We start from the raw sequence: 18,243 nt of genomic DNA on the forward strand, positions 1-18,243 counted from the left end.
AATCTTTGAGTTGCCCCAAATGTAGGCAACTTACAGTTACTCGTTGCAGTGCTGCGCTGCCCGGGTACATGGTAGTTACTTGGTACGGTGGTTACATTTAAAAAAAATACATGAAGACGCGCGCGAAAAGCTATTAAACGCCTATCTTTTTGAGCTGCATATCTTTTGGAAGATAAACCTTGTTCATTTTTTCTTCTCGAGGGATATATGCTCACTTAACTAATTTTAGATGAACTGATGATGTTTATGGATTCATATATGAAACACCTTCAAATTAAAGGATGAGTAGTTGGTATCTTTTCTTTTATTCTCCAACTTTGGCCTATAACACTCAACTATCACAGTGATTTATATATTTACAAATTTACATGATACATGAGAAAAACCAGATTGTTTTTGTTGAATCCTGTGCATGCGTTATGATGGTGGTTCTATGGTTCTGATCACAGACCACTAATAATTCTGATGAAGAAATGAAGGAAACTGTACTTTACAACTTTACAACAAAACGATTTGTGGAACTTGGAACTACGATTGCTATGCAACCAGCTACGCTCACTTGTCTCCTTGTTTTTGTTATCTACTGTAATCTTTTTTCAAATGTCAAATAAACCGATATATTATTAGGTGATTACTTATTTATTAAATTTTAGATTATCACAATAAATTATTAAATATCATCAGAGAAAGTCGCACTGAATTGGTAAAAATATTACAAATTTTATTTATTAAGTAAAAAAATGGCAATAATGTCAATTAAATACACAAAACTCATAGCAATTCTCTTTGTTATGATAATAACATTGAAGTCACTTGAATATTTTATAAAATATCATGAAGATGTTGAGAAAGATGACGAACTGGAGAGGGTTAAAATATCCATTCATTATGAGGCTCTATGCCCAGATTCGAGATTTTTCGTGGTATATCAGTTGCTTCCCATATACAAACGTCTTAAAAATAACATTGACTTAGATTTCATACCGTATGGAAAAGCTAAGGTAAGAATTAATATTAACCTTCGAAACCCACGCCTGCTATTAGATTACACCGTATTTATCACTGCTATGTGATTTTAGTGTCCAAATTAGGTATATGTTAAAATTTGCATGTGTATAATGAAAAAGTAAATCTAAAATTTTCCAATTAAAACAATGTTAAAGTCGTCAGGACCATGAGACTACTCTTTCCAGCATTACTCATAATGGGTAGTCCAGTTGCTAAATTTGAATTCTTGTGTAATTACTGTGTTATACCTACACCATTTCGAAATTGTCATATATTTGCAACAAACATGTGTTGTTTCATCCTGACAAGATCAAAAACTAATACCATGAATGCAAGTCAAGACATTCTTATTGCCCAAAAACTAAAATCAATTTTAATAATAACAGGGGAATATCAAAAAAAGTCAGAAATTCAAGAAATAGCATTGTATAAAAGATTAGAAACATAATTTGATTAACAGGAAGACATTCTAAACTATCAATACACTACAATATTGAGAAAATAAACATAAATGTACCCTACATGTTTGAGTCAAAAAGTCTTCTCAGCTAATGTGTCCTCTTTTTGTTCATAGGCCTTCCTTTTTGTCCCCCACTGCCATAGCCAGTACTGCTGTGATCTATTTTGGTTCAAAAATTTTTCTTACTGGAAACACTGATGAGAAGATACTATTCAATAAATATTAGTTGATCATAGGTAGAGCAATAAATAGCAAAGATGTTAAAAACTACTGTCCTATCAGTAAGCTAATGTTTTTCTTGGCATTGTAAGAATATTATTATTGATGAGCAGCATGGTTTTTTCACTGGAGGGCCACAGTAACTAATCTTTTGATATTCCAAAATATCATTAATTCAATAGAGAGTGTCAGTCAAGTGGATGCTATATATACTGATTTCAATAATCCTCTTTCAGCTCATTCTGGTGTTCCTCAGGGATCTCACATTGGACCATTGATTTTTAATTTGTTTATAAACAACAGTGGATTATAAATGCCATGAAGGATTTGGGAGTTTTCTTTGATTCAAAGGTATCTTTTAATCACCATTATAATTCAATTACTTGTAAAGGTCTTCAAATGATTGGTTTTATTTTGCACAATTCAGTGTATCTGTCCAATAATTCAACAAAGATAGTGTACAATGCATTGGTTAGCTCAACTTTACAGTATGCATCTTATGTATGGTCTCCATTCTGTCAAATCCATGTTATTGCTATTGTAAAACTTCTGCATACATTTCTAAGGTTTATAACATACAAATTGAACAGGCCTTTGCATACTTACTGATATGAATATAAGTACTAATGCAACTTAAGTTTATACTCTGGAGAATCACAGGATAATGTGAGATTAAATACTTCTTTTTAGGCTGTTATCTGGCCAAATTTGTTGTAGTGCCCTGCTTGAGCTGTTCTCTTTTAAAATACCTAATAGGGTTACCAGAAATACTTGTTTGTTTGATGTTTCATATCCCAGCACTAACTATGGATTCAGAGATAAGGGTGTAGGTTTTACTGGATTATCTTTGTTTATTTTTAAGCCTAACATTCAACTAGCTTTAAATGATTTGTAAATTCCATATTTTTGTTTTCAATGTATTCTTTTTTATGATACTTATAGTTATTTATAAGTTGTTGCTGTTTATTGTTTTAGATATAAAGAGTTGGTCGTTATCTCTCATTTTTTGAGCTGGGAAATTGTATGTTCCCTTAAAAAATCTAAACCTTTATCATTGACCCAATAATATATATTAATATTGTCTTAATAATTATAATGTTTGTTACCCAAATTATGTAATTTAAGGGTCATCTGATCTTTTGAACTATGACTACATCTGACTTTATGACTATTTGAATAGGAAATATACACAATTTACTACAGATGACATTGTTGTGTGCACTATTATTAGCTTTTTAATTATGCTTAATATGAAGTGTTATTTACATAAAAGGAGCTTTTCTAAAGATTCCTTAAACTTATTTAAATTAAGATCTAATTACTGTATCCAAATAATAATAATAATATTCTTATAGAGTTGAGCAGTCACATTATTACAACCAGATATAATTATTCTAGAAGTCACATATAAACTATCTATGTGTAATTTATAAAACTGTTGCATAAAAACATACGTCTTTTGTATTTTAGACTATAGAAACAGCAGGAAAAATCGAGTTTGAATGCCAACATGATATTACAGAGTGCTTTGCTAATAAGATCCATGCTTGTGCCATATCAGTTTTGAAAAATCCTGAAAGGCTAATTAATTATATATCCTGTCTTCTTAAACAGTATCTGTCACCACCAGAAGAAGCAGGGGAGCTTGTAAGTGTTTAATTATATTTAATATCCAATTATAAATATTAAAAATTCAGTTACATACACTAATAAATATATAGGTATTATAGATAAGCAGCATTTCAATTCGAGGTACCACAAGTCTTCCTGATGAGAGATAAAACCTCAAAGAAGAATGGTAGAACTCGAATTAAAAAAAATGCAACCATCTGCTTTCATTTTAACTTATTTTTAAAAAAATTTTCTACTCTTGTCAATTATTTCTCTCTTGATTTATATGTTGATCTTGTTTCTATGTTTCCACCTTTTTTAACTCCCAAATCTCATAAATTATTTATTATTTGAAATTTTTTTCTGAATTCTTCTATTATCTAATTTGTATATAATACATAGTATTTCTTTTATTTTCTTTTTAGTCTCACATGTGACTTGTGCTTTAATTTCTCATACAACATTGCACTATTGAAAATGTACTGTATTTCTTTATTATTTAATGTTTAATATATTATTTTGACAATAAATTCTTGAATTATGCTTCCCTTGCTAACTAATCAGTTAACAAAGGCCATAGCCGGATAAGAATGTCAAAACTGTCCCAGCGTAAACTTGACCCCACATTTTGGGGTAATGTTTGGCATCACAAAAGATGAAGATTCATCAAATTTTAGTACAAAATATTGACACATAACCTCAAAATTTCATAAAACGTCAAAAATCGATTTTTGTTAATAACTTGCTTATTTTTTTACCAGAATAGATTTTGTTTTTTTTTTATATTGAAGGTTTTTTTGTGCTCTACAAAACTATTTAAACGAAAATAAGAGTTGTCAAGAAATTTAAGTCTATTTGTGCGTTTGAAAATTTTAAATGCCTATAAAAAAATAAAAAATATATAGATCTCTCGAAAAAAATATATATGATGTACGATCACCAAAACTATGGTCCAGAATTTTTTCAGAATTTTGAAAGTGGTACCAGGCAGATTAAAAACCGAAAAAACCGTTTGTATGTGTGTAAAACGCGTATACCTACATACATTCGATGGTTTGGACATGATTTCAAAATGAGTGTAAGGTCTTTATGGTGTACCACCTTCCTTGTTTGATTTTTTCTATATTCCTATATGCATATGTCAAAATCGGACCAATACCAACTAAGATATGATATAGTGATCATTTGGCAATACTGTCATGTTTGTTTTTCTCTTAAAAATGCATCGGTGTCTAATCCCCTTTCATTTAACGTATCATACGCTCCAATCTGACCAACAACGAAGATACGATATAGTGCCCTTTTGTAAATGTTGCTTTTTTTGTTTTTATGTCTAAACATATTCGCTACTCCTCACCTTTTATTTAACATCTCAAACGTCAAAATCGGACCAATAACAACGAAGATACGATATCGTGCCCTTTTGGCAAAGTCGATTTGGTTGTTTTTTGTCTCAAATCTTTGTGCTACCCTTACGGCGTCTCACAAATCTGATGCTCCATGCCAAGGCCAAGCTTACTCGATCTTGTCTCGCACAATCGCTTACTCACACACACAGTATCACACATATACATTGATCACTCATGCGCAGTGTACCTATATTAATATTTACACGAAATAAGCCACAAACCGGCGAAAAAATGGCAAAATATACGAAAAACAGAAAATTCTAACCAGATTTTCGTTTTTTAAATCATCATAACTCCGTTTCTACGAGTCCAAAATGGTTCATTCGGTATCCAAATTAAAGGTATTAATGTCGACTGATGGAATCAAATGATTTTCAAAAGAGTAGCGTCTCTTTAACTAAAAGTATAACTCAAAACGGTGAAAACACCGGAGAACTGAAGGTTCTTATCAGATTGTTTCTTTTAAATCAACATAACTCTGGTTCTAAGAGTCCAAAATGGTTCATCTGAGGTCCAAATTAAAGATATTGATGTCATCTATTTGCACAAATAACTTCCAAAACGGTAAAAAACCGTTTTTTTCGATTTTTAACTGCCTACCACTACTGCCTACGCTACTGCGTACCACTTTAAAAATTCCGAAAAAATTCTGGAACATAGTTTTGGTGATCATACATACATACCTATTTTTTTTCGATCTATCCATATTTTTTGTTATTTTTTATAGGCGTTTAAAATTTTTAAACACTAAAATCACTTTGAATTTCCCGTCAACTCTCATTTTTGTTCAAATATTTTTGTAGAGCAGAGAAAACCTTTAATTAAAAAAAAAACAAAATTTATTTTGGTAAAAAATTAAGCAAGTTATGGCTGAAAAACCATTTTTGATGTGCTATGGAATTTTGAGGTTATATGTCAATATTTTGTAATAAAATTTGGTGAATCTTCATCTTTTGTGAGGCCGAACAATACCCCAAAATTTGGGATCAAGTTTCCCCTGGGACAATTTTGACTTTCTTATCCGGTTATGCTCTTTGTGGAGTTCCTATTATAACTAGCAGTCTCTGTGTTCTCTCAGCTAGACCTTCCACCCGGTTCTCTCCTTTGTTCTACATTTTTGGAAAACCTTTTTTGTAATTCTTTTTATTGGTTTTAGCCATATTATGCCTGATGCTTTATTCTACTTTCTTACTTAACTTATTTTTTTAGTGTGCCAAAGAGCAGAACATCAACTTTACACCAATACTCGACTGTGCGAACAGCAACCACGGATCTATACTGTTAAAACATTATGGAGAAAGAACAAACGCTTTGCGTCCTCGAGTAAAATTCATTCCAACTATCCAATTTAATGGCAGCCAAACCATAGTTAGTCAAGCACTAATCTTGAAAGATTTTAAGAAGGCTTTCTGTAGTATGCTTAGAGTTAAACCAAAATTATGTTTAAATTCTTAATCACTATGATCTCGTATACAAATCTACAGAACATATCATTATCCTAAAAGTTCGTCCTATAATTTTAAGAGAAATGTTCCCTCTACTTGTATCCCTATCCCATACATTTCATTATATGGAAGTGAGTGGGCAAACCTGATCTGGTGTTCCGCTCATGTACCAACGTTTCATAATTCACAATTCCTAATTATTGTATTATAAATTCCAGATCTGCACTGATCAAGCGGACACGTTTCAATAATATGTATTATTTATATACATTGAAATTTAAATAATGAAAAATTCTGTGCACACTATGTATATAATTAACTGTACTATAATTAGTTAGAAGCATTAGTACTTGCTTTCACATTGTCTTTTTTAATACTTCCATCGAAAGAGTAGTCAAAATGATTTCAAAAATATACCACGTACCATGAAAATTGTGATCATTTTATAGTTTAAGATCTACAATTGTCACTAATAGTATCTTTTGTCTGGAAAAGAAAGTAATATGAACAATTTACAATTTTATGACAGTTACGATAATTTTAAAATACTAAAATATATTTAAATAATCCTTCTTAGACATTTCCACGATATTACGTCACTTTTATACAACGAATTATAAGTATCTACATAATCCTTTACTATATACAAACTTACATGTGGTGACTACCCAAAAACTTACATCGGTCAAACTGGTAAAAACTTTAACAAACCTATAGCAAAACACAAAAGGGCTTTCAATAAGAGAAAAACAGATTCTACGTACGTACTTCACCTTCTAGATCATAATATTCTTTTAATGACCAATTTCAAATTCTGCAGATTCAAAATAAAGGCCTTAGGCTATATTTATTAGAATCTTTGGAAATTAATAAATTAAAAATAACAGATATAATTCCGAATGTTAAACTTGAGACAAACAGCTCTCCCCTTCTCAACTTATTCAGTTAAAGACTATATAGTAGACGCTTAGTAAAAATACATCACTTGAGAAAGGCACTCTGCCGAAACCGCTGTAGTGATAATAAACTATAATAAATTTTGCGGAAGTGTTGAAAACAAAAGTTTTCAGAGTTTTATTGCTAGATAAAATGAACTATCATCAAGTAACAGTTGAATTCATTGGTACGCTAATATTTAATGAACTAAAAAACATAATTGAGAAAATTATTTTTATTAATAAATAATAAACTTTTAATAAACATAGTAGCGCTGATGAATCAAGTGCTATAAGCACATTGCGGATGTCAAATCTAAATGGCCAAAAAGTCAATTTGTTCCAATAATTGACAACCAGTAAGTAATTGTTTATCGATTTGTTAAAGTTTTTAAAACAATTAAAAAAATGATATCAGTTAATCTTTATTAATATACAGAATAAATGACACTATTAAATTCTCCAGATGAGTTGATAACATCCCTAACTCAACGAATAGATAGAATATATCTGTAACTTTACCCGTTTGGTTTGAAATTTAGAGTTTTTTTCTGAAAAAACCTGTTTTTCAGAACAACAAATTAACCATTAAAAATGCCAAATGTTACTAGCCTTTGAACAAATTAGAATATATTTTTATATTATTATTTATATTATATACATATTAAAAAAATAAAAAAAAACTATTAGAGTTATTAGAAGTAATAGTGTAATGGGAAACAATCCATTCTGTAGAACGTGAGTAAACCCCTAGTGACAAACGAAATTTTACTTTGGTAACCAAAATTTTTGTTTCATGCATTACGACAAAAAACATCTCATATTGAATGAATCATAAATGTGATTAATTAGAATTTTCATTAACGCACCTGATTTTATTCCTTTTGGCACCAAATCTTTTTTTTTTCTTCTATTTCTCCGCATATATATATATATATATATATATATATATATATATATATATTTAAGATTACAACTTTTTATAGGCCAAAGATTACTAATAATTTCAACACTATGAGGACTGTGATGTAATTTGATTTAAAAATGTCTTATACGTTTTGTCTGAAGTAATTGCTTTTTATTAATACTACTATCACTCGTTTTTTCAACCTTGGTCCTGTTCTTACACAAACTCTAGCGCTCATTTAGTTCCAAAACCGAGTATTGTTTCTGTTTCCCTATATTATTTACATAAAAAACTGTCATCACGAGCGTTTCTTTTTTTCTCCGAACTAATTCTTCCGAAGTATCATCTCGTCATGTATAAAGGTATCAGAGATTAAAAAAACATATACTAAAACAATTTTTAATTGAAGGTGATTAATTGGCAACATCGCACTTAACGAAGCCCTTAACGATAACTTTTCAACGAAATCATATTCTACTTATCAATTTTGTAGAGGCATACCAAAAAAAAAATTTAATTATTTATTTAAACACACAAAACAACAGTAATTACGTAAAAATTAAATTTAAGACCGGTATAATTATTAAATTATCAAGTGTCTTTTAACAGGTATCTTATAGTTGTCTAACAAAATAAAGTAAAATTTTATTCTTATTAGAGAGTACCTAATACAGTACTTAAAAAACAGAAAACTTTGCAAAATACTTATTATTTCATTAGACTAAACAATCTGAAATTTTAACATACGATCTTCGCTAAGTAAGCTAAACTATTATCATGTGAATGCGTGTATATAGTAGTGCATTTGTTTATTTCAGTAAATTCTCGAAATATGAAATGAATATGGCACTAACTACTAAAGAGTTATTAGCTTTGTTAGAAGAAGATTCAGATTGTGAAAATGCCGACTCACTTAATGTGGTTTATTTGCCGCCGAAATTAGATGAAGTTTCTGATGTAGAAGACATTGATGATAATATTATATGTGAAGAATCAATAAAATCGGATATTGCAGGTACATATGAAATACAAGTGATTGGGAATTCTGACGATTCTGATTATCTGAACCACAGATAAAACGTCTAAAGAAAAAACCAAGCAAAAATAGTAAATCCAAATTTGTCTTAAGTTGGGTAACCACAGATACTCCTTCGTGCTCAGTAGTAATTCAACATCAGTCTGATATTTAGACAATATAAAAGCCAACCATGGAGACAAGTCATATATTGAAGTTTTTTCACTCTTTTTTGATAAAAAAGTAATTGAGAGCATTCTATATTTTACAAATATTTATGCATCGCAGAATAACCGTCACGATTTTGAAATGAATAACATAGATTTAAAAAAATTATTAGTATATGTATATTATCTGGTTCACACTCTGCTTCAAGTTGATATGCATTGGTCGTAGAATGAGGATAAAGAAGTGCACATTATAAGAGAAAGCATGAGCCGACTATTTATAATTTATAATAGTTAAGAAACCGTTATATCAGTGTCATACTTAGTACATGGACGTCAATCTAAATTTGCTTTACCAGATGAAACCAGATTCGACAATATTGACCGCATTACAAAAAAAGACGATAGTGCAAGAATGTAGGATGTGCAAAAGTAATATTTATGTAAAAGATGTAGAATGCATCTACACCCCGAATGTTTCGAAAATTGTTACCTTAAAATTTAATTTACATTTATGATACAATATGTTCCTTTATTAAAAATTGTACTGTTTTTCCTTGAAAATGAGAAAAAAAGTCTTTTTTTCTCAAAATTTTCACCTTAAAATTTAATTTACATTTAAGATACAATATGTTCCTTTATTAAAAATTGTACTGTACATAAAAAAACACACTACGCGTATGCACATATAGAATGTAGAACGAATAAACTAAAATATATTTCTCTCATTCTCATTCTTTCTAAGAACGTAAGTATATATAGACCAGCGAAATAACTTATCTAACTATACGCTCGTGAATGGCACCAATTTATATTGTTACGGGGGCAAAATTTATGGGACTATCTTACTTTTTCACTTATTACATGAGCGAAGCATACACAATAAAAATGACCCCGGTAAGAATTTACTACTGACATTTAACATGGTTGCCGTTGGCGTTTAGTTCAATTTGTAGATTAGTCACCTTTAATTGAAAATTGTCCGACTATAGTAGGGGCTCGAAGTATATTAAACATAAAGTATAGAGTCAGCACCTTTAGAAGAAATTGACATCAAATTTGGGAAAACATTTTGATGACTTTTGTTTGCCTATGACTCTTATAACCATGATTTCCATATTTTTATGCTCTCTCTTTCGTAGTTTCATATTACAAGAATTCAATATTACAAGACTTATTATTAAACTCAACAGGTTTCCAGGTTGAACCACGTCGATTATCACTGCGCCGAGTTTTCGAGATCCTCTCTCATCCTCTTTTCTTCAGGCCTCCCGAGCACCCAGACACTACTACACTGATCACTGATCAATGCATTACTGCTACTGGGAACAGCGGATGATTTTTTTATACCGTCGATGGTAACGTGGTTTGGGTGGAGGTTGGCGCGAACATTTCTGATGGCAGTATTTACTTTTATTGAGACAATTTGTTTTTTTTTTCAATTTCTATGGCTTCTCGGATAATTCTTGGTTTATATAAGCGGATGGGGGCTACGGTTCTGGAGTATTCAAAATCAATTTCGTGACCTCTATGAAGATAGTGTTGACCTAGAGATGAAATTGAATCGGAATTGCCAACAGAAATGGAATGTTCATAAATCCTATTTTGAATTTTACGCTTTGTTTGGCCTATATAAGACCGGGGGCAATCTGTACAAGGAATTTCATAAACTGTGTTGTTAATTTGGAATGTTGTCTTTGATTGATTGTTGGGGAGTAAATATTGTCTTTATGCCTCTTGATTTAAGAATATTGTTGATTTTGTCGGTGACACATTTGATGTAAGGAAGAAAAGATTTTGTATGATAAGTGTCGTATGATTAGTGATTAGTGTAGTTGTGTCTGGGGGCTTGGAAAACTGAGACCTCGGAAGCCACGAAGAAAACATCAGAGAGGATGTCGAAAGCTCAGCGCAGTGATAATCGGTTCAACCCGGAAGCCTGTTGAGTTTAATATTAATTCTTGTAATAGTATTAATCTTAGCTTTAGGTTTAACTGTACTAACCGCGAAAATCTTTCGGAATATATATATATATATATATATATATATATATATATATATATATATATATATATATATATATATATATAGGTTGATGAAAATTTGTATTCATCCAGACTTGACAGTTGATTTTATGAGGATGTTAATTAGAGGGCCATAATATTAAGTGTCAAGACATACATCAGACACATAACATTCCATACTTCTCATCATTTATGTTGCAGAAATATAATTATAATATTGAAGTTGCATTATATCCAGTATTTGTAATACCCGAAGTGAACTTCCTTCGTATGTATTTAATATTACCTGCCTTTACTCTTCCCAACAGAATTTTTGGATAATGATATATGTAAATGTTTCTTGTTAATCTGGTAAGTCACCAGTAAATAATACAGATGGTTTGTAGGTTTATAGATTTTATTTTAAACTGTGTAGGTTGTGATTTGTATATATTTTTCCCTGTCCACTATAAAAGAATCAGGATTAAGTAAGCTATGAACTCAGGCGATTTTTAAGCCAACGACAAAGTACTGCTTATTTATTATGTCAATCTATTCCAGAAGTATTTTGTTTCTTTGTGCATTTTAAAGATATTTTTTATAGTCCTAATATGTAAACATCAGGAAATTTCTATTTCTACTTCAAGTGTCAACTCCTCCTTCGCAACTAAGTAGACTGATATTTTTTAATAATCCCAGATTGCTACCATTAAAAAAAACTTATACATCCTGAAGCGCGGTATACAATCTTTACTGACTAGTGTTTAAATAACGTAATACTAATATAAAGTTTTATTATTATTTCGGTTTAATGAAAAACTTAAGTCTATACCCGATACACTGTTTATGAAAGTAGGAAACTAGAATATCCTTAACATTTAAAGGCTTCCAGAATAGGTCTACATAAGTGAAAAATAATAAGTGTCATGAAATAATTATCCGTGTCCTATGTATACACAACTTCCTTAAGCAGTATTTGCAACAATAAACGCTGAATGTTTTATCAAAATGCGCTTTTTCTCGTTATTTATTTAAAGAGTTATGGTTTCAAATTGTTATTCCATATTTTGATAGATGAAGTTGAAAAATTTAAGTCTGAATTACTTAATATATGTGACTATGCTTGTTCTTGCTTCCTGTTTAACTTAATTATATATAAGTTTACTCAAATATGTATTCTTAATTTTTGTAGGGCTGTGGAAGGCAGACTGAATTACCAGGTGTGATTTTTAAGACTTTATGAACTGATTTTAGATATAGAGGATCCCAATATGTGTAAATACATACTGGTAAAAAAGCAGCTCAAAAACTTAGTCAATATGTATTCTTTACTGGTGACTTATTTCTATTTATCTAGTCAACAATATAATATTCACTCGGATTCCATCAAATATTTTTTACAAGAAATGACCAAAATTGAAAAAAGTTTTTAAAGTGTTAATAGATTTTTGTATCTAATACCTATTGATTTTTTTGAGATATAGGAGGGTCACAAAAAATATTTAGGTGTTGCTATATCGATGTAAAATAAAAACAGTTTTGAGTTGATGTTTCATTAAAACTACATTAATCTAAATCAGTTAATGTTTGATACAAGTAACCACACAGAACAGAAATTAACAACCTAATAACATATCCTGAATAAATAAAGTATAAACCAGGGCAGATTTGTTTTGCGGTGGATGTGAGAAATGGCATTCTGATTTTTGCAGAAAAAAATGTATGATTTTCTTCAAAATAACTTCAAATTTTCTTCACTTTCTTGTATGATATCTTCAATAATCATAATTGACTTTTTCTCCCTCTTGAATAGTTTGAGAATATTTAAAAATGATTAAAAACATCGTTTTTTTCTACTTTTCTTGCTTGTAACTTCAAACGATTCATTTTGGATAGGAATAATAATATTGGAGCAAAGTCGTAACGAAATAAAATAGTGATAATTTAATGAATAAGATACGATTAGCTAAAAATGTTTAAATGTATACCGTTGTGAGAAATAGCAATAAATACAAAAAGGGGGGGGGGAACCAAGCATTTTCTTATTCAATGTTTTTAACTACTTTGATTGCAATTAGGACCTTCATAATTCGTCTAGAAAATCTTTAAAATACAATAAAACAGATCACCAAATTTCATTAAAATCTTATTCCTAATTTAAAAAAAATTAAAATTTTTTAAAATCTTAAACAACAAAAACTAAACCATACAGAAGTTTGTAATATTTTTTACATATTATATAAGAGCACTCAATCTATCCAACGCACTTTATAGAATTGAAATCAGATTATTTGGGCGGCCTCAGGAATTTTTTAAAATTGTTAACAATTTTTGGCTTATAAACAAATAGAATATCTCGGTAACTATTAGTTTAAATTATATTCAGACAACGGCGTTGGAAAAGACTCGGAAATACGCTTTTCTTAAAAACAATAGTAGGATTACAAGCAATGGCTCCTGAGATACAACCGGTTACAGTTGACCGGTATTTGCGACGAAGAATAAATAATACCGTGGCAATCTTTGAACCTTTACCTTTCTCTTTCGAAGCTCGTCTCGATAACAGTTTTCATATCGTGAAATACCAAAAAAAACTAGATTGAAGAAAATTGAGGTTCAAAATCCCAAATACCAAATCCCAAAGATGCTTTAATTTTGTTATAAATGAATTAATATATTTATAACAAATAAAACTACATATTTTTCCTATGCTATACAGTTTTTTTAGAAAAATTAACAAACGTGTATCTTTAACGCTCTAAATACAAATATTCTCCGCTCCGAAGATTCCTTTTAGGATGAAATACGTATAAGCTGATACACAAACGCACTGTACGTGAAATCAAATCTTACTGTCTTTCCTTTTATTTCGATATACTCTTTATGAGTACTAGAAACCAATTTGCTAAGGATTTTTGCTTAATTGAGGAGATATGTTGTGGAATGCAATTTTAGATTCCCCATGTCTCTAATTACATCTTTATCAACGTCTGTTTTGCCTTGCAATTCTTAGAAGGCACAGACTAAAGCAGAAATCTGAATTTGGTTTCGACAATTAGAAATCTTCGGATTTCGTTTCGTGATTTATCATCAGATGTCGCTATTGCGTCCATATCGAAGCCATTTTAGTGTTGCTTCTACTAGGACAGGAAAGATTGTTTTCACGTTCAGAGCGTTTGTGAATAGCCACTCCGAAGATTCCTTTTAGGATGAAATACGTATAAGCGGATACACAAACGCACTGTACGTGAAATCAAGTCTTAACTGTCTTTTCTTTTACAAATATTCTCATTTGAAAGCTGTATAAATTTAAGCAATTTTTAATACAAATTAATTTTTTTTTTTGATACATTAATAAAAATGAACTTTACAACAATATAATTTTATGTTATTTCTTGTAGAAATTGTAGATTATTTCTTGTAGAAAGTTTTTTTTGACAATATTTGGATGAATTTTCGTCTAGGCGTGCTTTTTTGCGCCGTCCACTGGAAGGATCTTCTATTACTTGATTAAAACCTTCATCTTGAAGTTGAAAGTTACTTCCCAAAATTTCATCCTGTAATTCTAAATCAATTTCATCAAAGTTGATAGCAGTAGCAATATTTTCTTCTTCGAGATTAATAATATTGCTTTGTGAATTGTTGCATATTTGTCTGTGGCATATAGAGCAGTAGTCAGTGCACTTGAAACCGTATGCAACCACATACCTTGGAACATTCTTGTTGCGTAACAACAATATTTAATATTTTTATTTTATTTTGTATCATATTATTTTACATCACACTGTATATTAGTTTAAGATTTATAAAATTCCTTTGTACCATCTAATAATCTGTACGGCGCCGATAGCTTGCTCAAATAACTTTCTAGACATAAGCTTCTAAAATCGTCAAAGAATTATAACAATGAAGGGATTAATGATTTCCATATATCGGTTTGTATCATTCGAAAATTCCCAAAATTAACGAAAGTTGAAAAATACCCTTCTCAGGTAATTAATTTTACCAATGAAAGGAAAGTCGAAGGTATTTTAAATGTAAACATATCCGTTAGATACGTCGAGGGGGTCAGGGGGAGATTTCTGAATGTTAAGAAACGATTTACGAGCCGAGTGATTTAAATCAGTTTTGCATCAGTTCAAAATCCAGCATTGGATGAGCGCTAGGCTCTACTCGCGCCAACCGCACTTCAGAAGGTTTAACACAGTCGGGATATTAATAGCCGCCCAAATAGTTCCATTTCAATTCTATACAGTTCGTTGGATAGTTGAAGTGATCTGTTATATTTAAAAATTTGGCAAACTTCTATATGGTTTAGTTTTTATTTTGGTGTTTATATTGTTTGTGTGTTGTTTAACATATTAAAGAATTTGTGCAAAAAATTTAGATTGCAAAATTGTTATGCGAAATCTAATGAATTGATTTGAATGCAATTTGGTGAACTCTTTTATTTTTCTAGGCAAATTATGAAAGTCCTAACTGCAATATAAGTGGTCGAAAACCATTGAATAAAAAAATATTTGTTTCCCCCTTTTTTGTATTTATTGCTATTTTGCATCAAGGGTAATAAATTTAATCATTTTTAGCCAGTCGTATCTTGTATAAAATTTAATTATCGCTATTTTATTTCAGTACAACTTTGCTCTAAAATTAATATCAAAGTTATAAATAAGGAAAGTTAAAAAAATATATTTTTAATCATTTACCTTTTTAATAATATTACTGGCCTATTTGACAGAGGGAAAGTCAATTAGTATTTTGAGGTTATCACACAACTTTTTCTGTAAAAATCAGAATTTCACATCCAAAGGTTTTTCATAGATACGCCCTGGTCTAGTAGTCAGGTACGAGCAGTTCTCGTCGAGAGACAGTCAAAGCTCTGGTTTTCTGCTACAAAAGCACCAAAATAATCAAGACTAGCGAATAAATGTGTACAAGCCGGAATTTACGATTGTCTAAGTAAAAGAAGATAAGCAACAAATATTCTAATATATATTAAAAAACTACTGAGCGTACTGTAAGCATTGGAGCTATGTATCTAAATCTAAGCAATATTAAATATAGAAACATGTATATATTGTGAAGCAGAAACAATCTTTGAACGGGGGCATATATAATAGAAGATGAGCTATTATCTCCCTAATTCATCTTCCACATATAAATTTCTTAGATTCACTTTATACAGGACTGCGTGTTATCCATCTAGAAAGCAGAAATGACCTTTCCTTAATGTCTAAAAACATGGACAATTTTACATCATTCTCTTTTCCTTTTATCAACGATACCACGCATAGACCGTAAACTACTCGGTAAAAAGCTATCCCGTAGCTTTAATAATTTGGTTCTATGGTTTAGCTTATCTTTACCTGAAGTTCTGTAGTTTTCGTTTTTTCTGGAGTAAGGCTTATTTTAAATCTTTCATAGTCATATTTCACAAGTCGTCAGGACTTAGAAGATCTGCTATATAAGCTTTACGTCAATATTTATATTCTTTTATAATATATTCTTTTCCAATATTCTTTTTATTTGCCCCTGATGTACCCAGAGCTCTTGTAACAAGACGATATTGAACGTTCTAATCGCAACTGCTATGCCTTTGTTCTGTCGAAACTGCACTAATGGTTCACCTTTAATACCATGGTTGGAGTCATTGATTACCTTAGGATCAGAAATCGTTTTCCCTTTGTTAATTGTCTTAAAAATTTTAGATATTTTCTATGAAGTACTGTAGTTTTTAATTAGAAGCAATATAGAAAACTAGATATAATAGACCAAGGCGGATCTGTAAAATATCAATATAATTTTTTTGGTATTTTTCACGCACAATACCGATTGTTATTATTATTATAATATATGTTACAAATATCTTGAAGATATGAAATTTTTATCGAGAAAGAGCATCGAAAGATAAAGGTAATGGTTTAAAGATTATCATCCCATTGTTTATAATTTCGTCACAAATGTCGGTCAACTTTGACAGGTTGTATCTCAGAAACCATCGCTCGCAATTCAACTTTTTTTCTTTTGTAAGAAACGTCTTACCTAACGCCGTTTCCTCAATTTAATTTAAGCTAATAGTTACCGAGATATTCTATTTGTTTATAAGCCAAAAAATTATTTGTAATTTTAAAACATTCCTGAGCCCGTCCAAATAATCCGATTTCAATTGCATAAAGTACGTTAGATAGGTTAAGTACGTTTTTATAATTAAAAAAATTAACAAACTTCTATATGGTCTAGTTTTTGTTGTGCAAGATTTAATTTTTTTTTTAAATCTAGATTGCAAAATTATTAAGCTAAATTTGTTAAATCGATGTTTTACTATGTTAAAGATTTTCCAGATGAATTATGACGGTCTTTAGTGTAATCTAAGTGGTTGAAAAACATTGAATAAGAAAAGGCTTGTTTCCCATTTTTTTTTTGTATTTGTTGCTATTTTGTAGTAACGGTAATAAATTAAAACCTTTTTAACCAGCCGTATCTTATCGAAAATTTAATTGTCGCTATTTTATTTTCTTACGACTTTGCTCCAAAATGAGTTTTTTTAAGTTATAAACTAGGACAGTAAAAAAAAATCGATGTTTTTGATAATTTTTAAATATTTTAATTTTTTTATTAATGTTCCCGACATATTGAGAGGGAGGATAAGTTAAGTATTATTACTGAAGTATTCACCTATCTCTGCAAAAATTTGAATTCCACCTCTCACATCCACCTCAAAACAGATCCGCCCTGGTCTATAATGCAAGTGGGGCTATAGATAGACCTAGGCTTGAGACAAAGATTTAAAGCTGAAAGAAAGCAAGGAATGACTAGCGGTCCATAAGATAGTTAAACATATGAACTGATAGATAACTAGATCATCTTAAGCTCGCAGTGTACCAGAGGTTTATGAGAAAGTCAAATAAAAAAATTTTATTTGCATGATCTTCTACGTATCTTACAAGTTGGTTTGGTTGGTACCTAAAACAAAATATGGCATGTGCGTTGCTATAGTGAATTAAAAAAATATATGTGAATGATAACGCGTGTACAAGTACTAACTAGACAGAGTATACATGTTT

The 18,243-nt window shown here is 30.2% G+C and overlaps 1 protein-coding gene across 1 annotated transcript; it reads left to right on the forward strand.

The window, feature by feature from the left end:
- The first annotated feature begins 589 nt into the window (after positions 1-589).
- LOC140451935 (GILT-like protein 1) lies at positions 590-14,297 on the forward strand. The gene is made up of 3 exons (XM_072545910.1): positions 590-1,001; positions 3,158-3,334; positions 5,917-14,297. Exons 1-3 carry the CDS (start codon positions 741-743, stop codon positions 6,160-6,162), a joined length of 684 nt encoding a protein of 227 aa, XP_072402011.1. The 5' UTR covers positions 590-740; the 3' UTR covers positions 6,163-14,297.
- Positions 14,298-18,243: the final 3,946 nt, after the last annotated feature.

The sequence above is a fragment of the Diabrotica undecimpunctata genome, chromosome 10, assembly GCF_040954645.1.
Source record: "Diabrotica undecimpunctata isolate CICGRU chromosome 10, icDiaUnde3, whole genome shotgun sequence".
Classification (NCBI taxonomy): domain Eukaryota; kingdom Metazoa; phylum Arthropoda; class Insecta; order Coleoptera; family Chrysomelidae; genus Diabrotica; species Diabrotica undecimpunctata.

Excerpts from the sequence above, each read along its gene's own strand:
- LOC140451935 (XM_072545910.1), top strand. The coding sequence starts at position 741 with ATGGCAATAATGTCAATTAAATACACAAAACTCATAGCAATTCTCTTT. Across the intron at positions 1,002-3,157 it reads TACCGTATGGAAAAGCTAAG|ACTATAGAAACAGCAGGAAA; the intron begins GTAAGAATTAAT and ends TTTGTATTTTAG. Across the intron at positions 3,335-5,916 it reads CAGAAGAAGCAGGGGAGCTT|TGTGCCAAAGAGCAGAACAT; the intron begins GTAAGTGTTTAA and ends TTATTTTTTTAG.